The sequence below is a fragment of the Aphelocoma coerulescens genome, chromosome 5 (genome assembly GCF_041296385.1).
Source record: "Aphelocoma coerulescens isolate FSJ_1873_10779 chromosome 5, UR_Acoe_1.0, whole genome shotgun sequence".
In the NCBI taxonomy this organism is placed as follows: domain Eukaryota; kingdom Metazoa; phylum Chordata; class Aves; order Passeriformes; family Corvidae; genus Aphelocoma; species Aphelocoma coerulescens.
The window spans coordinates 2,856,107-2,875,249 of NC_091019.1; the positions used below are offsets into that span (position 1 = coordinate 2,856,107).

At 46.2% G+C, this 19,143-nt stretch overlaps 1 protein-coding gene across 9 annotated transcripts in view; it reads left to right on the forward strand.

The window, feature by feature from the left end:
* Positions 1-19,143, forward strand: part of ABTB2 (ankyrin repeat and BTB domain containing 2) — a 171,138-nt gene that overhangs the window by 98,025 nt on the left and 53,970 nt on the right. For all 9 annotated transcript variants that reach the window (XM_069016363.1, XM_069016366.1, XM_069016364.1 and 6 more), the window contains 2 exons: positions 16,240-16,392; positions 17,642-17,807. In XM_069016363.1, the coding sequence (XP_068872464.1) occupies positions 16,240-16,392; positions 17,642-17,807 (319 nt within the window). The remainder of the gene's footprint in view (positions 1-16,239; positions 16,393-17,641; positions 17,808-19,143) is intronic.

Here is a 19,143-nt window from a genome sequence, read left to right on the forward strand (position 1 = left end):
GAATGGACTGCTCTGCCCTGGGTTAATTACTTGGCCAGGGTAGTGGTCCAGCCTTTAAGCTGGGAATAGACACCACTGACTGCCCTCATCCTGTCTCCCTTTGGTTATCATGTGCCTTCAGCATTTATTGTTGGAAAGTCAGCGTGATCTAATAGCTAAGAACAGGCAAAAAAGTTGGATCCTGCTTCCTTGTGTAGCTGTGGGTTTGGGTAGGCTGGGCTTCCTCCCCTTCTAGCTGCCCTGTTAAAAAACCTCTAAATTTCTCTCTGTTGTTGGTCCTGTTGGTCTGTAGAACATTCTGGAGCTAATTCCAGGCTTGTCCATCAGGGCCTGTGGTTCCAGCCGTGTCAGGCCTTTCCAAGCTGTCCACGTTGCAGCAGTGCCAAGTTTTACACGTTGTCTGAGTTGGCTGGTGCATTATTTTATTCCAAACATCAGGGAGTATAAAACAATTTACATCAGCAGAAGCCCACAGCCTGTACCCGTCTTGAGCCTGTCAGTGAAAATCCAGCAAAACGCCGGGGAAATTCCAGAGCTGAGGGAGGATTTGTCAGCTGCCAGCAGTGAAGTTTTGGGGCTTGCCAATTTAAAGGGAGCTCGCAGCTCTTCAGCTGGAAAACTGCAAGAAGCCAACTACAGGGGCCACCTTGTAAGAAAAAGAGAAAGCTTCGTTCTGTTTGCCATGTGCAGGCTCCAGATTTGCTGCCTGTAAACAAACCTGGGCTCACTCAGTTTCTCCCTTGTCACAGAAAATCCTTCAGGAAGGCTGCTGCTCATCTTGCTTTCAGCTCCATGGCTGCTCTTACCTCCCAGGCTCAAAAGCGACCTGAATTCATTTTCTGCTTCCAACAGGAGTCTTCCCATTCCATCTGTTACCCCTCATGATCCAGAGCCAAAGGATAAACATGCAAACCATGTTTTTCAGGAGGGTCAGGCAGGAAAAAAGGACTCCTCTGTGCCACGTTAGCTGGGCAGAAGAGGAAGGAGCTGAACTGCCCACTTGGGTTTTCCCTGTGGAGTATTCCCAGCAATGCCTGCTCTGAGAAGTTATTTATTGGGAAAGGGTGAAAAATGCATCTGATTCTGAAGGAAGATGTATCAATGCTACAGAAGGAAAGGTTGTAGCCCTTCCATGCTGTTTTTCAGCACCATTTGCTCCAATGCTCTGTTCTGCCAACATCTGAGCTATTGATTGAAACCATCAGTGGCTGCAACACTTGGTAGTTTTTGTCCTGTGTGTAATCTAAGCTTAACTTTGTCTGGAGCAGAAAGCAGAGTTGGGTCGAAGTTAATTCTTCCTGATACAGTGTCAAAATCCTGCCCAAGCAGGATTGATTGGTGGATTGATTGATTGATTTGCAGTGGTCAGTGCATAAAGAGCCCCTGTGCCATGGCTGTTTCTGAATCCCCAGTGACCATCCAGTGGTCTCCTCGTCGTAGGTCCTAAATTTCCTGTTTGGAAGAAGCATGGCTTTGATCTTACTTTGTTCCTTTTTACTTGGTGATTTCTAGGTGCATTGTTAGAAATAATTAGAGCCTCCAGCTCCTTCCCTCATGGTTCACTGGGTTCTTCCCCTGTGTTCAGAAAATGCCTGGCACGACTAAACGTTCCTTCTGGAATTGCTTGAGACAAGAGTGCTTCGGTCACATGGATCACATTTATGGAAAGACACCAGTTCAGAATAAAGAGAATATTAACAGCCCAGTTACTAATGGGAATTGTCTCCAAAAAGTCCTGCTTGGCATAGCATGGGCATCCAACTGGCAGGAAAGGAAGGAAAATCAGGAATAACCTGCAGAGCCTGCTGCTGAGACCTGTGTTTGCTTGAGCTGCATCCTCAATATCCCTGAGAGGAATCCCTGCTTTCAGAGCTGGTTGAGGCTTTTCAGGACAAATCTCTTCTCCAGATGGATCTTTCCAGACTCTCACTGATCTGTCATGAGGCTTTTTTCCCCTCTGTTCCTTTTAACTGCAGGTTTATGGAATTTTATTAAGTGCAATAGCTACATCATTGCCTGTCTTTTAGATTTATCTGTGGCCTAGTCTTTCCTAATTCCAATTTAATGTATTTATGTCTGAATTCTTTTATTTTACAGCCATACCCTATTGTTTCCATGCAGTATCAGGAGCAGAACTTGATACACTTAGTTCCTTTGAAAAGGTCTGCAATAAAACAAGTTCTGGGGTCTCTTGTCTGAGAGGTCTGAGTATCTTTCCATCCCGTCTGCAGCTGCCTTGCCATGCAGAAATAGGTCTACAGGAGTAAGAAAAGTAGACCCTGATCCAGTCATTTGCCTTGAGAGAGCAAAATGCTCTGATTATGCAGAATTTAACAGCACTTAAATCCACTCAGAGTATCCCCGAAGTCAACAGAAAGATGTGTCCACATATTCCAGCCCCATCCCCATGCCACAGCCCATCGATTTTATTTTTTCCCCCAGAGCTGTTTGGAAAGGAATATAGTGATTAAATAGGGGGAAAGGGAAGGAAGCCTTACATTGCACTGTGCCATTAGGGCATTGCTTGTGCAGACAGGGCCCATAAAATCGTGCCCCCCTTTTAAAAGGAAAAAAAAGCTATTTGCTATCCATGAAAGCTTAGTCTGGTGGATTTATTAGGAGGATAAAAAGGTTATAAACAGGTAAGATCAACTTCCTTGACCAACACGGGGAGAGGCTGTTGCCCTGCATTTTTCTGACTTTCACCTGTTAATGTCAGCCTTAATTGTGATTTTGAGGTGCTCATTCACAAGGAGAGGGCATGAGCAGCCCTATTTTAGAGGCCAGTAAGCTGCAACCCACATGTACCTATTGACTGAAATTAACTGTTCAGTGGCAGTGCTGTTCCTGGCCTTAGGCTGAATCATTTGTTTGCTGAGCCCACACTAAATAGTTGCAATACATGGAATATATTCCCCAATCTTGAGATCTGAGAACATCTAAAAAGAGGAGCCAGTAGCTTTAGCACATTTATGATGAGCAGCTGCTGTTTATGGGCCATCTCAGCACATATTCAGCAGTAACTTCTAGATCAAAACAACAAAAAAATGACATTTTGACAGAGTCAGAGCCCATGGAAGTGGCACTCCAGCACAGGTGCTCCTGGTATTTTAACCAGCAGGCTGAAGAGAGAGCCAGGATGAAGTGTTCCTGGAATATTAAAGGGAAGGGAATTAGAACGAGTCTGGCTAAAGTCAGTAGGTGACAGACACCCGTAATGCTTCCATTCCTGGAATACTCCTGCCTGTGCCTGGCATCACCTCTTGAGGTGTTTTTACATCTCATCACTTTTTTTTTGATTGTTCATTTCTTTCTAGCTCAAAGACTGCAGGACTGCAGTGCGAGCGATGACCTTGGCAGTGCTGAAGGGAATTAATTGCAAACCCTGAGGATCAGATCCATCCAAGTGTAACTGCTGAAGCTGGCAGTGCTCTCCACTCTCAATTAGATACTTTCCCCCTTCTCTTTTATGTTGTTTGTATAAACAAACGCTGCTCAATTTTACTTTTTTTTTCCAACTCTACATATCTCACACCTGGGGCAGACCAGCTTTTCTTCCACGTTGCTGGCTGTTAGCAATTTGTAGTGTTATTGTAGTGCTTCCAGAGGAGCCCCCTGCATCTTCTGATCTTTCTGGTTTGGGGCAGGGGTGTGGTACAAACAGAGATTATATAAATTCTCTGCAAAATTGTGAGGAGGAGAAGAATCTCAGTGTGTATGAAATGGAGCAGCACAGAGCAGACTACGTGGAGAGTAAAGAGACAGGGGAAATATTACAGGTACAAAAGAGCAAAAGAATTTGATGATAAAAGCTGTGTGTGAAGCTGTGGGGTAAAGTCAGGGTTTTGGGCTGTCTTGAGACCTTGCTGCTGGATTTTTGATGGTTTGAGATGTCTCAGATTTCACTGGTACAGGTGGGACAGGACACCTGAAAAATCACCCATTTCATGTGCTCAGCTGAGCCTGGTTTTGAGCAGGGGGTTTGGACTGAATGATCTCCAAAAGTGCCTTCCAACCCCAGCTGTGCTGTGCTTCTGTGGTTCTCATTTCAGTATTTGCCCTCAGAGTTGTTGAACATCTCTCCACCTGGTGATTTCCCACTTGACAGGAATCAATACCTTGTTCCTTGGAACTGGTTCTTCAGCAGGCAGTGGTTGGTCCTCACCACCTCCCTGGAGGAGTGTGAGGTGTCTGACAGTCTTTGTCCTGTCAGTTACAAAACATTTGTTTGAAAAACACCCTTTTCTGCTCTTACAGTGATTTTTACCCCGGTGCTGGGTGGGAATCCCCAGAAAGGCCATCACTGACCAAAGCCACTGCTGGTCCCTGTTTGTAGAAGAGTTTGAAAAGTGGAGAGGTGCTCTGTGGCTGTCTCGTTCAGCAGTGAGGAGCCAACAGGCACTGTGTGTGTGTGTGTGTGTGTGCTACCACCCTGCAATTACAGCTCCAGGAATTACTGTAACTGCTGCAGAGATGCCCACGTTGAGTTCTTGGCTTCTGCTCTTGAGTTTCCATCTGCTCAGATAAAAAAGAAGGTGCAAGGAGGTGGGAGCCTGGCAACTCGGCTGCCTGGAGTCTCGGGGCTGGTGCAGCCAGGAATCTCCAGTGCCTGTGGGCAGCCTGGGCCGGGAGTTGTTTGTTGTTTGCTCTTCACGATGAGCAGCAAACCAGCATTAAAATGGAAAGGCAAATAATCCAGGGAGGCCTAAACCAAAGCTGTTAAAGCGTTATAGAAACACAGGAATGAGTAAGGCAAAGTCCTCTGGCTTCTTTTTCCACCTTTTTCCACCTTTAGACAGTGCCTATGGGAATAGTAGAGGACTGACTGAGAGTCTGCATCTCTCTGCTTGACTCTTGCAGGTTTGCTGTCTTTCCTGTCTCTGTCTTTCCTAGACACAGATCCTTAAGGAGAGGCTCCTGATACCAGCAGAGTGCTCTTGTAACTGATACAACGAAAAATCAGTAATTCTGGGGGTGAAAAGTTCTGGGCACCTTGCAAAGAACAGTGATGGTAACAAGCCAACAAGTTTCTCCTTTGTCAGTAATTGCTGTTTCCAATTGAAGTTAATATTGTTTCCTATTGGACTAAATTGCAGCCCTTCCCTTGCAGAACTTGCTTGTTTCCTGAGGAAGGAGTGAGCCGGTGCTTTACCAAAGGCCACGCTAAAGAAATAGAATGCTGAGCCTTTGCTGTGCAGCAGCCAGGGCTGGCAGGTTGTTGAGGGTTTTGCTGTTATTGTTCCTGACATCTTTGGAACACATTGCTGAGAGCAAAGCTGCACTGTAGAGTCAATAATTCTGGGTATAATTTATGATAATGGCAACAATCATTCTCTCTCTCTGACCTCGTGGAGATTAGACCTAAGCTTTCCCCGGGGTAATCCTAGGTCGGTGTGTCTCTGCTTGGTTTCCTTTTCCGAGGCAGTTTGCACTTCCCTGTCCCATCCCTGTGCTGCCCTGACCTCGTGGTCACTTACAGAGCTCAACTGCACCATTTTAATCACACGGTTTTTACAGCAGCTGCTGAACTGTGTGTTTTAAAAAGCACCCCTGCTCTGCAAGACAAATCCTGTTCAAATGAGCTGCGTGTCTGAGCTGATTCAGCCCTGGTTTTAGATTCTTCTGGGCCTGAAGCACCTGGTGTTGGTCCCGTGGGTGCTGGTCTAACGTGTTTGCTGAGAGAGGAGGGACCAGGCTGTGCTTTGCTGGTGATGCTGCTGGAAGGGGCACTTCCAGCCTGGAGTCAAAGGAGTTCCACTGGAGAGTTTGTGCCTGCAGGTCTCTCTTCCCGGGAAAGATTGGAAAGTCTGTCATGATGGCTAGAGAGTAGAAGGGGGATGCAGAAGCTGGAAGGTTTTATTCCTAGGCTTGCTGGAAAACTCTCTGCTGCTGGAGGGAATTTGGTTAAGGATTCCTGACCCCTTTGGCTTCGTTCAGAAATGGAAAAGATCCTTCCAGAGAAACAGGGGGCTCTCGTGAGACAGGTGCTGCAGGACTGGGGACCTTTTCAGTGGGAAAGGATGAGTTGTCTGGGATGCAGTTCCAGAAGGTGGTCTAAGAGGAATAGTTGAGAGGAATGGGAGCATGTTAGCATGAAATTATAGCAGGGCTAACATAACCTGCTCAGAACTCAGCTGCTTGTAATTACCCTGCTCCCAGCAGCCAGACTGAGGGATTAAGAGTTCCCTCTGTCAGCTCTGCACTCTGCCAGGTAGCCAGTGCTCAGTTCCCGGGTGGGGCTGCCAAAATTCTTGAGGAAGGATCCCTCTGAAGAGTTGGTGCAGTGGAACATCACAGAAACATAGGTGCCTTAAGTGACTTTCCATCTGGGCATCCCATTCTTCCTTGTACAAGAAGTTACAACAGTGTAATTAACACACTTTGGGGCCACTTTTGTTCTGCTGAACTGTCTGTGCTGAGACACTCAAGATACCTAAAGACAAGTGGCCAAACTGGCTTGATCTGAGAGCACAGTTTGCCCCAGTGTAGTGGCAAAGTTTTGGCTCTGTACATCTTCACTCACAGTCAGGGCTCAGAGGTACCTGCTGCAAAGAAAATATCATGAAAACCAGTTTATTTCTCAAAAAGTGTTGTTTCTTCAGGATTTTTTTTGAGGTAGAAACCCTGGGAAGAAAGGTGTGTCCCATGTCTCTCATACATTTTATTGATGACTCTTTTTTTTGGTGTTTGGAATGCAGAGCACTGGGTGCTGGGAGAACAGTTGATTCAAGCAACAGGTACTGAAGTGTTGAGCAGGTGAAGATTTTAGAACGCTGATATTTTCCTCAAAAACCTGAAAAAGAATAATTGTGCAATGTGAATTGAGTGCAATGGTGTTAGAATAGATTCATGTTTAGCTTTGTCATTTGTATCTTATCAATCATCAATACTCCTGGGCTTTTAGATCTGCTTTTTTGGCAGCAGCATTTTAACAGGGCTGAAAAGAAAAAAAAATATCATTACAATTTGGCATTAGAAGCAAAAATCAGTGTTTTTTCATGCTGGTCATTAGCTGGGTGGGCAGCTGGAGCTTGAGATTCCTCCGTGTTCCTGTAGGAACCGCAGTGCTGCACCCTCAGCCATGGTCAGCACGAAGCAGGTTGGGCCTGTTGCAAGAACAGGTTTTATCTGAGCATAAGAAATCTGCATTCTCTTATCCCTATTAGAATGTTTATCTCATCTGTTAATACGAGACTATTAGAGTGTGGCTTTTTAGGGAGAGAGAGATGGGGTAACAGATAACTTGATGCGGAGCCTTGAGTGACAATTGGGTTTTTTCATCTACCTGTGCTGCAGGTGTCAGGGTGTAAACAAACATTGCTGCTCTCTTAGTCAGTCATTTGCCATCTGGGCATAAAATCTGCAACTCTGTAGTTCACAGTCCATGAGAAATTGATAGAAAGCTTTGCTAATTTGACAAGCTGCTTTGTAGGAGGGTATTGCTTATGCCTCTGGCCCTCTGCTGGTGCTGGTATTTGGCCACAGCGTCCTGAGGGTGCCAGGGCAAGAGCTTTTTTTCCATGTGTCCTGTCAGCATTGCTCTTGGTTAGGCCACACTGTGACCTGCTGAAAGATCTCCTGCATCTATATATCGAGGTATTTTAATCATTTTAATTGCTCTCATTTGAAGTTCAGTAGAAGTTCCTACCCTGCAGCAGGCAAAGCAAGAGGCTGCTCAGCAGCACTGCTGGCACTGAAAGCAGACTTAATAGCTGGAATTTGTGGCATCTGCCGAGAAGCTCCAAGTGTTGAAATGTAGTGCATGCGTGCTCTAAATTTAGGGTATTTGAAAACTGGAGGAATTTGAGCTTGGCCAATTAAATCCACCTACCAGGATCCCAGAGTTAGGCTGTTGTGTCTGCCATTCCCAGTGCTGTTCAGGTTCAGTGATGCCCATTGATAGGACCATAAAAATCCCAGGGACAGAGCCATAGAAAGAGTTTGAAATGGGGAGGTTTTGCAGTCCTAAACACAAAATGGAAGAATGAGATGATTTCTAGTCTGGCATAGAAGGACTGCATTGCAACCATTGTTTTCTTGGAATTCAGGACACTTTTGCTTGCATTTCTCATATCTGTACCCTTATGTGGCACTGTTCATTCAGTTATTTAAGGCAAAATGCAAACATGGAACTCCTTCTGCTTTCCAGTAAAAAGCAGAAACAAATTCATTCACCACTTCCTCTTCATTCTGCACAGCAGCTCTTTGGTGTTTTAAGACAAGAACTGAGGAGCAGAGCAGAAGCTCCTTGAAGATTTAGGGGAAATGTGTTCATTGAGCAGTTTGCCATTAGGACAGAGCAATGTCCTCCTGCAAAACAATAATTTAAAGAAACTTTAAAAGCGCCACACTGGCATCTCTTTGATCCAGCAGGGATGTTACTCCTCCTTCTGAACTTTGATTAATGGCAGATTTTGTGTCTTACCTGGCACTGTTAGAGAGAAGAGTGCTGTCCCTTCATTCACAAGTGCTACACCCTGTGGGCTTTGAATGCCCTTTATTTAAGCAAATGGACTCTTAAATGACATTATTGGGTGGAGTGGGTACCTGATTTTAGAGCACACATTGCATTATTGTGCCTAAGAGAGCTCCAAACCCGAGTGTGTTGGTGTGTTCTTAGTGCCTTCATGCTAAATTAATTCCTGGAACATCTCAGATTCCAGGAATGTGAAAAGCCAAAAGATTCCTCGGGTTTTCATGAAGAAAGCACTGACATCAGCAGCGGGGTGACTGACAGACACAGGGCATCCCTGCTCACAGGAGTGTGACATCAGTCAAGTCACTAGTAAAACAGGAGTTTCATCAACTTTTTCTTAGTCCTGAAAGGGAAAGAATCATCTTAGCATCATCTTTCTAACCTTGAAATGTTTTGCCTCTAGATACCAGTATTCTGTGTTTTAAAATGTCTTATTTGAAACACTAGTTAGGTTTTGGCTTGTGCTGGGATGTGAATGGGAAACGTTTCCCTGTTTATTGTGAAAACCCCTTTGCCTCGGTAAGAATTGTCTTTGTTTAACTGAACAAACTTTTCCAGCTATAATTAATGGAACAGCTCTCAGTATTCCAGAAACATGTTTCTCTTCCTGGCTCTTTGCTCACACAGCTTTTAGCTCGGGAGCTCCGGGCAGTTTTCATGAGCGTGGCAACGCTCCCTGTCAGGATTTTACAACTGGGCCCTGAAAACGAGTTCAGCAATTGAGTCTGGCAGATTGGTTTTGGCTCCAGAGCCAGCATATGCTTTTAACATGTGCACATTGGCAGATCACATTGAAGTCATAGCTCAAAGGGCTGCTATCTCAATCCTGCTCCTGCTGTAGGGAATTACGTGTAATGGGCAAAAAAGAGATTGGGGAAGCAGGAGTCTCGGCCCTGGGTAGCGAAGAACCACGCTGACCCCTGGTAAATCTGCTTGCAGGTAGCATGGGATTTTGTTTGTTTTGGTTTAATTTTGTTAGTTTGCCAGTGTAGCTGCTGGAATGCACCGTAGGAGTTACCTCTTGGTTTTTCTGCCCACAGGATCAAGGCTGGTCCAAGAGGAGCAGCCACCCCACTCTGGCTCTGTGCCCGTGTCTATCTCTGACTGTCACCTAACGTGCTGTTACAGGCTCATTCCTTTCATGCATGTAAATTGTGCTCATGTCCTGCTCCAAAAGGTGCCAGTGTTTTCCTTTGCTGCTGGAATTGTCAGGCATGGCAAGGTGTTCTGGGTCGGTCTCCTCAGGGTGGCTCCTGGGTGCCAGGACTCCACATGTTGGACTGGTTGGATCTTGTCTGGAAAGTGTTCTGTGCTTGCAAACCAGGGCAGTCACCTTTGTGTAAGAGCTGGGAAAGGCTTGGATGTGGTGTAGATGGCCTGGCCAGAGCCACTGTTGGAATCATGGAATCAGGATAATGGAATGGTTTGGGTTAGAAGGGGCCTTAAAGATGATCTTGTTCCATGCCACTGCCATGGTCAGGGACACCTCCCACTCTCCCAGGCTGCTCCAAGTCCTGTCCAACCTGGTCTTGGGCACTTGCAGGGACCCAGGGGCAGCCACAGCTTCTCTGGGAATCTGTTCCAAGAATGCCTCACTACCCCCACAGGGAAGAATTCCTTCCCAATATTCCATCTAACCCTGCCCTCTGTCAGTGTGAAGCCATTCCCCCTTGTTCTGTCACTCCAGGCCCTTGTCCCCAGTCCCTCTCCAGCTCTCCTGGAGCCCCTTTAGGCCCTGGAAGGGGCTCGGAGGTCTCCGTGGATCCTTCTCTTCTCCAGGCTGAGCAATCCCAGCTCTCCCAGCCTGGCTCCAGAGCCGAGGTGTTCCAGACCTCGGAGCATCTCCATGGCCTCCCCTGGATTTGCTCCATATTAACTGAGGTCAGGAGTGCAATTAGGTCCAGACTCATGGAAGAATAGTTCATCTCCCAAATTGGTTGCAGTAGTTTCCACCTTACAGAGAGTTTTAGGTCACTGAGGAGTTGGGAGCAGCAGCAGGAGCAGGTTTGGTGGTTTCCCTTCCTCTGTTTCCTCCGTGTCCATCAGGATCCTGACAGCTCCGTGTGGGGCTGGGGGGACAGATGGAAACCAGTCACATCCTTGACCCCATAACTGTGACCATACTGTCACAGATAAACTATCATGTATATTTATCTGCCTCTTGTCAGCAACTGTACACACTTTAAAGTTGGTTTTCATTATTTTCTGCCTCTCTAGAAACCTTCCTCCTGCCCCAGCTTTGCAGATGTTACAAATATGTGTTTCTGATGAGACACATGGCACATTCCAGAGCAGCACCAGTGCTTGTTTCCAGCCTGAAAATGGAACCTTTTCCCTGTTGGTAAAGTAAAGTTTGTAAAATGTGATTACAATAAATAAACCATAGGCTTGAGAGCTCTTTTTAAGTTTCGTAGTGAGTTCCCAATGATTACTTCATTTTATTTTTTTTGTGAGCTCCAATTTAGTTTTTCCTGTGCTTTGGAGTAACATGAAGTAAAACCTGTCTGATGCTGCACCTTATTTTTAAGCGTGGTTTGCAAAGGATGGAAAAGGGTGTTATTTCTGTCTGTGGTAAGAAGGATCAGAGCTGCCAGTTCTAGATTTAAATTACTCTTGTACCATTTTATATTCTCTAAGCAGAGGAAACTCTGAAGGCAGATTCGGTGGAGAAAGGATCCCAATAAATATAATATTATCCAGATGGCTTTCATTCCATTAGTGTCTGACTGCAGGATAACTCTCTAAACTCAGGGCATAGCCAAGCCAAGGCCTTAGTAACTTGATAAAGATCCACTAAAATTCGAGAACTCTTATCTTCTGAGATGTGAGCCAGTCATTGTTTTAAGGGAATGCAGAAGAACACTTTTTGGGGTCAGTTGGATGTGATTAAATTTCTTCTTCCTTTTCTGTGAGGATCTGGACTGTGTGCCTTGAAAGATGTTGCACGTGTTGAGATGATCCTTGAATAGGGCCCAGCATGGTAGTTCCTATTTTTTCCTGCTGTAAATGTGGGAAGATCTTGAAATTCTGTAAAATACTTTCGAATCTGTGAGGAATAGCTCCTGTCTGAAGCTGGTTGTATTTTGGAACAACAATTTTGTGCTTCCTCTAAATCAGTATCTTAGTTGTTATTTAATTCACGTATAATTACATACTCTGAGATATATTTTTTCTCCCTGCTGCTTGAAGAGGGGTTTTAGTGTTTGAGAATCCAAATTGTAAATATGCCACTGTTTTCCACATCAGCATGACATGGTTTGAGTTTTGGATACTCTATCTTGCCTCAGAGTCTTTTCCCTTCTCCAAGTAATGAGACTTCACTCCGATTCCTTTTCGACTCTGTTGCCATCCTTGGGACTTTTCCATCTCAGTGACTTTGAGCCATAGGGTTTGGTTCCAGCAATAAATTCAAACACCAGCTCACTGCACTGAAAACCTTTCCTTTTTAGTTTTTAGTCCCTTACAAAACCTCACACTGATGTTTAAAGATTTGGGATTCTTCTCTGTGGGAGCCTCTTTATAGTTCCTGCAAGTCAAACATGGGGGGTTACCGTGGGCTGCCCCACTCTGACCATAAATATTGTGATATTTCCACATGTTTTAGTTCACTCAGACCACTTAGAAGGCCTGGGGACAGCCAGGATGGCAGACTGTGCCTGTGTGGCTCAGGCTGCCAGGAGGAAGGTGAATTTTGCCATTCCCACCTGCTTCCATTAGGACAGGATTTTCTTTCCTGCTTTAGAAGAAGGAGAGCCATGTTTAGAACTAAGAACAAGGTTTTTCTTTCTTGCTGTTGCTGTCACTGTTGGCTCCCACTTTGTTTTGCTGTAGCAGAACAGAAGGCAATGAAAAACAGCAGAGAAGAGGTGGGTCAGCAGGGAAAATGTTTTGTTCCTCCTTTTCCCTTTTTCCCTCCAGGTTGGAAGGGGCTCTGAGCAACCTGGGCTAGTGGAAGGTGTCCCTGCCCATGGCAGGGGGGTTGGAACAAGATGGGCTTTTTGCACCCCAAACCCTTGTAGGAGTCTGTGATTTTCCAGCAGTCTTCTCACTGGATCCTCCTGGGGACACAGGCAGAGGGAGGAATGGGATAGAAGGGCTGGTTTTTGTGGGAAACCCCACTGCCTTCCCCTGAGTTAGCAGGTGCTCCATGCAGAGGAAGGATGACGTGATTTTCTAACTCTTCTGGAGTGCTCTCCTTTTTGCTTACAGTTAACTTCCCTCTGCCAAAAATATCCTGATCCCAGTGCTCATAGAAACCCTCAGAAGAGCCCACTTGGGGGAATGATTTCTTTGTGATGGGTATCCCTGAAAGTCTGTGATCCCACAGCTTCTCCTGGACATGCTGCACATGCTCTCCCCATGCCAGTCATGCCCAAAGCAATTCTAATGAAAGTACCTTTTCCAGGAAAGAGTTATCCTAAAACTTGCTGTAAATTCTGCTTGGCCTCCTGGGATATGTCTAAATAAAACAACATGGTTTAGCTCAAAGGAGGGGGGAAGCCCGTGATAAAGTCTGTTCTTTCTCAGAGCACTCTCACCCAGCTCCAGTGTGATCCCCTCAGGAATGGAGTGGCTGTCAAATTCCAGATGGAGAGAATTTCGGGGAACTTACGGATGGAATATTGACAGCACGTGACAGTATCAGACACCAGTGTGACTCCTCACAAGGTCTACAGAAGAGGAGCAGTTCCTGTTTTGCTTCCCAGTCCTGTGCACATTCCCAGTTTAATTGTGGCATCACTCCAAGACAACTTCATGGCAAAAAACTGGGCAAAGCCATGGGGGCATTGCTCTTCTGAGAAAACGGAGGGTCTGTGTCCCCAGCGAGCTGCTGCTGGAATATGACAGCTTCCCAAGGCTGGATCACTTCATGTGTGGAATTTAATGAGCTGCCAAACACTTCTAAATGTCAGGAAGACCAGAGGAAAGCGGCAGCGTGCAGAACATGGCACAGGCAGGAGCACGGAGACAGAAATGAATTCTTTAGCTTGCAGCATCTCCCAGTTAATTTTCCATGAAGGTTTCTCCCCTTCCCCTCCTGCAGTGTTTCTCAGACTGTGAAATGATCAGTGATTCCTTGGAGGCAGATGGATGCCCAGGTTAAGGGCCACAGGGATGAGAACGGCGTTTTATTTTCTAGGAAATGAATAATTTCATTTATTTTCTTAGCGCAGCGTGACCCAGTGTTGGTGTTTCAGTTGAACTGCACCTCTTCTTTCTGCTTCAGTCCTGGGATAATGCTGCTTATCTGGTGGGGTGTCAGTGAGCAAAGGAAGATAAAGCTGTTCCCAGAGCGTGGCCAGATTGGGAGAAAGGAAACAGTTGGATAAAAGCGGGGGGGGGGGGGGGGGGGAAGAGTAAAAAGCCCATCCTCAAGCTAGAAATTTTGCAGAGAAACTAAGTTGTTTCAGCAAAATAGCAGTTGAAGCCATTACAGTGACCCTTGATAGAATAATGAATAATTTATCCAATTTGCTAGTTGGTGGGGTTTGGAAAATCAGGACAGCAGGATGAGAACGGCCTTCCTGACACTGCTGTTTGCATTCCAAAGGCTGCTCCCCTTTGGGCACAGGGGAACCAGTCTGAGCTGTCACTTTTAAAGCCTTTGGAAAAATCGGCTGAGATTAAAAAAAGAAACAGAACGGGGGGAAAAGGAAAAAAAAAAATCTTTCTCCTTGCCATTCCTCCCAAAGCAAGTTTTCCACATCCAAGGTCTGCTTGTGTGGAAGCCGCTTATAACCCTGGCACATGTGGATATTTTTGCAGAGTGGAAATTCCTTCAGGATAGGTGTTATTTCTGGTGCAGACTCCATGGCATTTGCTGCTGGCTGACCACAGGCTCTGGCTGCCCAGGGCCTTGAGTCAGTCACCAGGGTTTGATCAGGGACGTGGTTCCCTGCCCAGCAGTGTTCCCACCATGGCAGTGTCAGGGAAGCTGGGATGTGGCCTAAATCTTTATTTACCACAAAAGGTGGCAGATGGAATCGCTTGTAAGATGAGCTTTTCCAGTGCTCCTGCGCATTCCCAGTCTAAATTTAATTTAGTTCTGTTTTTAATCTTGGTGCTTTTAGCCTCCCTGGCCTACCTCTGTGCCCTCACCACCTCTGTGGAGCTTTGAATCCCATGCTAGAAGATCTGCAGAGTACATAGGAAGGATAAATAATTAATTTTGGCTTCTCCCTTAAGTACCTGCATTTAAAAAGCGTGAATTACTCTTTTCCAGGCCGGATAAGAGTTGAAATTCTCTGGAGCAGAGAATTTGCTGAAAGGCATCTCCCAAATGCCTGTTGACAATTCCTGCTCTTCCCTTAGGGGGAAGTCAATCAGCTCTGAATTGGATGAGCTGGAATGATTCATCCCATCCCTTTCAGAAAGTCTTTGGAAGGATGAGCTGCTGGGTGGTTTTCAAAGTGGTGATTGTAGCAAGCCTGAGATTCTGATTCTGTGACATAGAAGTAAACTGATAACGGGACAAAGGCAATGTCCTGTTAAAAACACCCTTGCCCTGGCAGTCCGGGATGGATCGGGTGTTAAAAACACCTCTGGTTTTGTAGATGCTGCTTCACAACTCAGAAGAGGAGAAGAGGGGAAAATAGTGGGTGTGTTTGTAGAGTGATAATGGCAGCGTTTCGGGGTGCAGCTGGGAAAATGGGAGCAGCACATGTTTGTACAGAGTGCAGTTATTCCAGCCTGAAGGGTGTTCAGGGTCGTGACAAAGGGAGTTCTGCTTGCAAATCCCATTCTGGAGAAATGGTTTCTAACGGGATTGGCGCGGCTCACTCTTCCTGCCCTCGCATGTGCACACAGGCACAGCTTTGAGAACACCTTTCATGGCTTCAGCTGCTTTCATTAATGCCCAAATCAGCTCATATTCCCTCATATGTATCTCTTTCTCTCTGAACTTTGTAAAGGAATTGATCCTTTCTCCCCTCCGTTGCTTTCTTTTGAATGGTTAAACGGAAAAGGCTTTTTTTATTTTTCCACAGCGCTAATGAAGTCATTACTGGGAATGGGAGAGGTGTTTTCATTACAGCTGGCACTTCCAAGCCTTCCACTGGGGTGGCAGGTATCCTCGGGGAAAAATCAAGCAAAACAGATCAGTCTGGTTGTATATTGAGAGGGTGGATGAGATATGTTGTGTGTGAGAGTATTGCAGTACCTGGACATTAATTTGTAATCTCCGTGCTGTGCTCATTCTTACAGCAGGAGTAAGGGGGGCTAAATCACGAGCTGGTACTGCTGGTATGACCTTATTTATATTCCTTTATGGCCTTGCAACCCTTTTTATTGAGCAAAACCTCTCTGCTGCACCAGTTCTGTGGTCTGGAGGCTCAGGGGGGAAGAACTGAGGGGCAGGTGGGCAAAACCGAGCTCTGCATAAGAAAGGCAAAATGCAAAAAGCTGCGGGGATAGTGGTAATGGAAAGATTAATGGAGGCAGGACTGAATTAACAAGGTTTGGTTGAAGTTGCAAACACTCAAGGATATTTTTCGTGTTCCTAGCGGAGGAGCATAACAATAACAATAAATAATAAATAATCCTGTACCTCTGGGTTATTTAGAACAACAGACACAGTTACTACAAAAGCTGCTCAGGTGACCGAGGCTGAGCAGCTCCTTCCTGCTGCCGTGACCTTCCAGTCCACATTCCCTCCTCAGGGGGGATTTATCCGTGCCAGGCTCCCCCGTGCACGCCCGGGCAGCCACGAAGCGTCCTCCTGCCTCAGCCAGCGCTCACTAATGGATTTGTGCCCTCGTTCCCAGCCCCTTCATGCTGCTGCCGCCGCTGATGGAGTGGATGCGGGTGGCCATCACCTACGCCGAGCACCGGCGCAGCCGCACCGTGGACAGCGATGACATCCGGCAGACGGCCAGGCTGCTCCTGCCGGGGCTGGACTGCGAGCCTCGCCAGCTCAAGTACGTGGGCTAAGCTTTGGAAAGGTCCTCCAGCCCTGCAGCTTCTCGAAGCGTTGTTTTGCTGCCTTCCCCAGAAGCCAGATCTCACTGTGCTGTGTGATACACGTTTCACCTTCTGGTACTTCGAGATAAAGGAGCTGTGGCCAAACTCTGCAGAAAGATTTTTGTCTTTCTGAAAGTTAAATATGAAATACAAGTATTTGGGTTTGGGGTTTTTTGATGCCTCAGCCTTAATTACAAGATTATTCTTTGCTTTTTAAGAGAGCTTGAATGAAAGATTTAAACTAATGAAAAAACCCCATTGGTTCCACAGCACATTATTTGATCCTTTAAAGCAGTCATTTTGTATCCAGCACATTCAGAGGGAAAGGAGATCTTGACATTGATTGATTGATTGATTTCTGGCTTGCTGTGGGATAGGAACAATGTGCAAAGACAAGTGCCATCCCTTTAAAAACCTTTGCTTTTCTGTGGTTCACTGGATTTCAAGTGGAGTGATTTTATTTCACTTTATTTTTTACAGAGTTGTTCTTTTTCTTCTTACTGTTATATAAAGATTTGCATCATATTCTGTGCAATATTGTAGATTATGATACCAGTTGGAACAAGGTTGCGATAGCCTGGCTGTAGGATTTTATATGAGATTCATCCTGAATCTTCTGCGTGAGGTGATGAGTGGTTTGCTCCTCTGGCAGGCTGTCCAGGCTCTCCAGAGGAGGATGGCTGTGCTGAAAGCACCTCATTTATCAGAGGAACTTGGCAGGCTGATATCTCACTCACTGAGAGTTTGCTCAAGAGCCTGTGCTGGGAACCAGACGGGTACAGGGGAAGGCATTCACCCTAAAATAACATCAAAGGGCTGAGCCTGCCAGGGCCCAGCTGAGATAGGAAACCTCCACTTGGGAAGTGATCCTTCAGTGAAGGAGACACACTTCCAGGTCTGGAATTCAGAAGAGTCTGAGCAGACAGCCAGAGGATTTACAGTAATCCCTGGGCTCCTTCCAGATGACAGAAAGGTTGTCTTGGTAGTCATCTGAAGGATAAGGATTTAGTAGATCCTTGTAGAAATGTTATAGCACTTCCTTTAATTGAGTTGCTGGAAAAGCATTGAGGGTTTTCCCCTGCCTAAATTTGATTTTTATTTCATACTTTTTTAACAATTTTGGTATTTTTTGCCCAGAAAAGACTAAAGATCCTTATCTTTTTTTATGGTATGGGCACCATCCAGGAATTGTTTTGTCTTTCACAGACCTGAGTGCTGCTTCAGCTCCTTCCGGAGACTGGATGCTAAAGCTGCTACTGAGAAATTCCAGCAGGATCTGGGCTTCCGGATGCTGAACTGCGGGAGGACGGATCTGATCAACCAAGCCATCGATGCCCTGGGCCCTGATGGGGTGAACACCATGGATGATCAGGTGTGCCCCAGAACAAATGCTCACAACCCCAGAATTCCCTGCATCAGCAGCTCGCTCCTTCCTTTGCACCTGGCAAATCAATCCGAGGTCGTGTTTGTTGCCTCTCCAAGGGTTTTCTAGTTCTAGCTCGTGTTTTAGGCTGAAAATGCATCCCTTAAAACACAAAACAATACTTTCCCGGCCCACTCTCATGCCACCCCTCCAAAAACTCCCATTACAGCCTGGAGTGGATTGTTTATCAGCTGGAATGCCTGTTCCTTGGACGGGCTGTCTCAGGCACTGATGGCAGGCAGGTTAACGCAGGGGCAGTGAATGGAAAGTCTGACAGGTGCTGAGAGGATGTCAGAGCAAAGTGGTTTCTCTCCCAGTGACTCTTCCCTCGGGCTCAACAGCCCAAATCCAGGCTGGGTCAGGGAGGAGTGACCACAAGGTGTTACTGTTTCGTGTCTCTTGGGCTTCCAGCCCTTTGGAATACAGGAAGCAGCACTGAGAACCCCGCCCCAGTGGCCTGGTGTCAGTCAGTGTTAGATTTGCTCCAAGTCCATCATGCTGATGTGTCTGTTTATCCATTTTTAACTGTTCCCTGCTCAGCTACACTGAGCCATAGGGATTTGGTAGTCCTGGGAGTCTCTGGCTGCTTCTGCTCGTGCTGTCAGTCCCATCAAGTAACAGCACAGTCTGTCCTCTGGGGCATCATTCAATGCATGGAATTAGCTTTTAATTTAAAAAGGGGGAGAAAAAAAGCCACCTCTCCTAAATAAACACTCGTTGTAGCTGTCACAGCGAGGAGAATGAGCTGTCACATCTCTGGAACAGAGGATATTGAGCACTGGGAAGGGTTTACATTCAGGTAGAGAGGTTTTCTCACAGCCAGAGTTTTGCTGCAGTAGCATTTCAGACCCAGCTCTGAACCTGGCACATCTTGCATGGCGCTTCCCACCTTCCTGCAGTTTTAAGGGAAGTCTGAAAGTGTACACAAAGAGTAGAAACTGCTCCTGGACATAGCTGGGCCTTCAGTTGCCTTATTTACAAATCCAGTACCAGGAGCTCTCTGTGGTCACTGGGGCAGGTATCACATCATAGATACTTCAGTAAAGTGACTGAGGTGGCAGGTTTATATTATGAAGGTTTCCCACTTGCTCTGTTGCATTTTTTAAATAACCTTTTGCAGTTCCTGTAGCCCAGAGAGGCCTGTCATTCTCTCAGAGATTATTTTGTGGTTTGCCTTGTGAGCCGCTGTGCCCCAACACCACAGACACGGGTGCCAGGACTGTCACTTCTCGCTGCAGGATGTTCCCTACCTCTCATCCAGCCAGCAAACTGGGAGCTGTCTGGC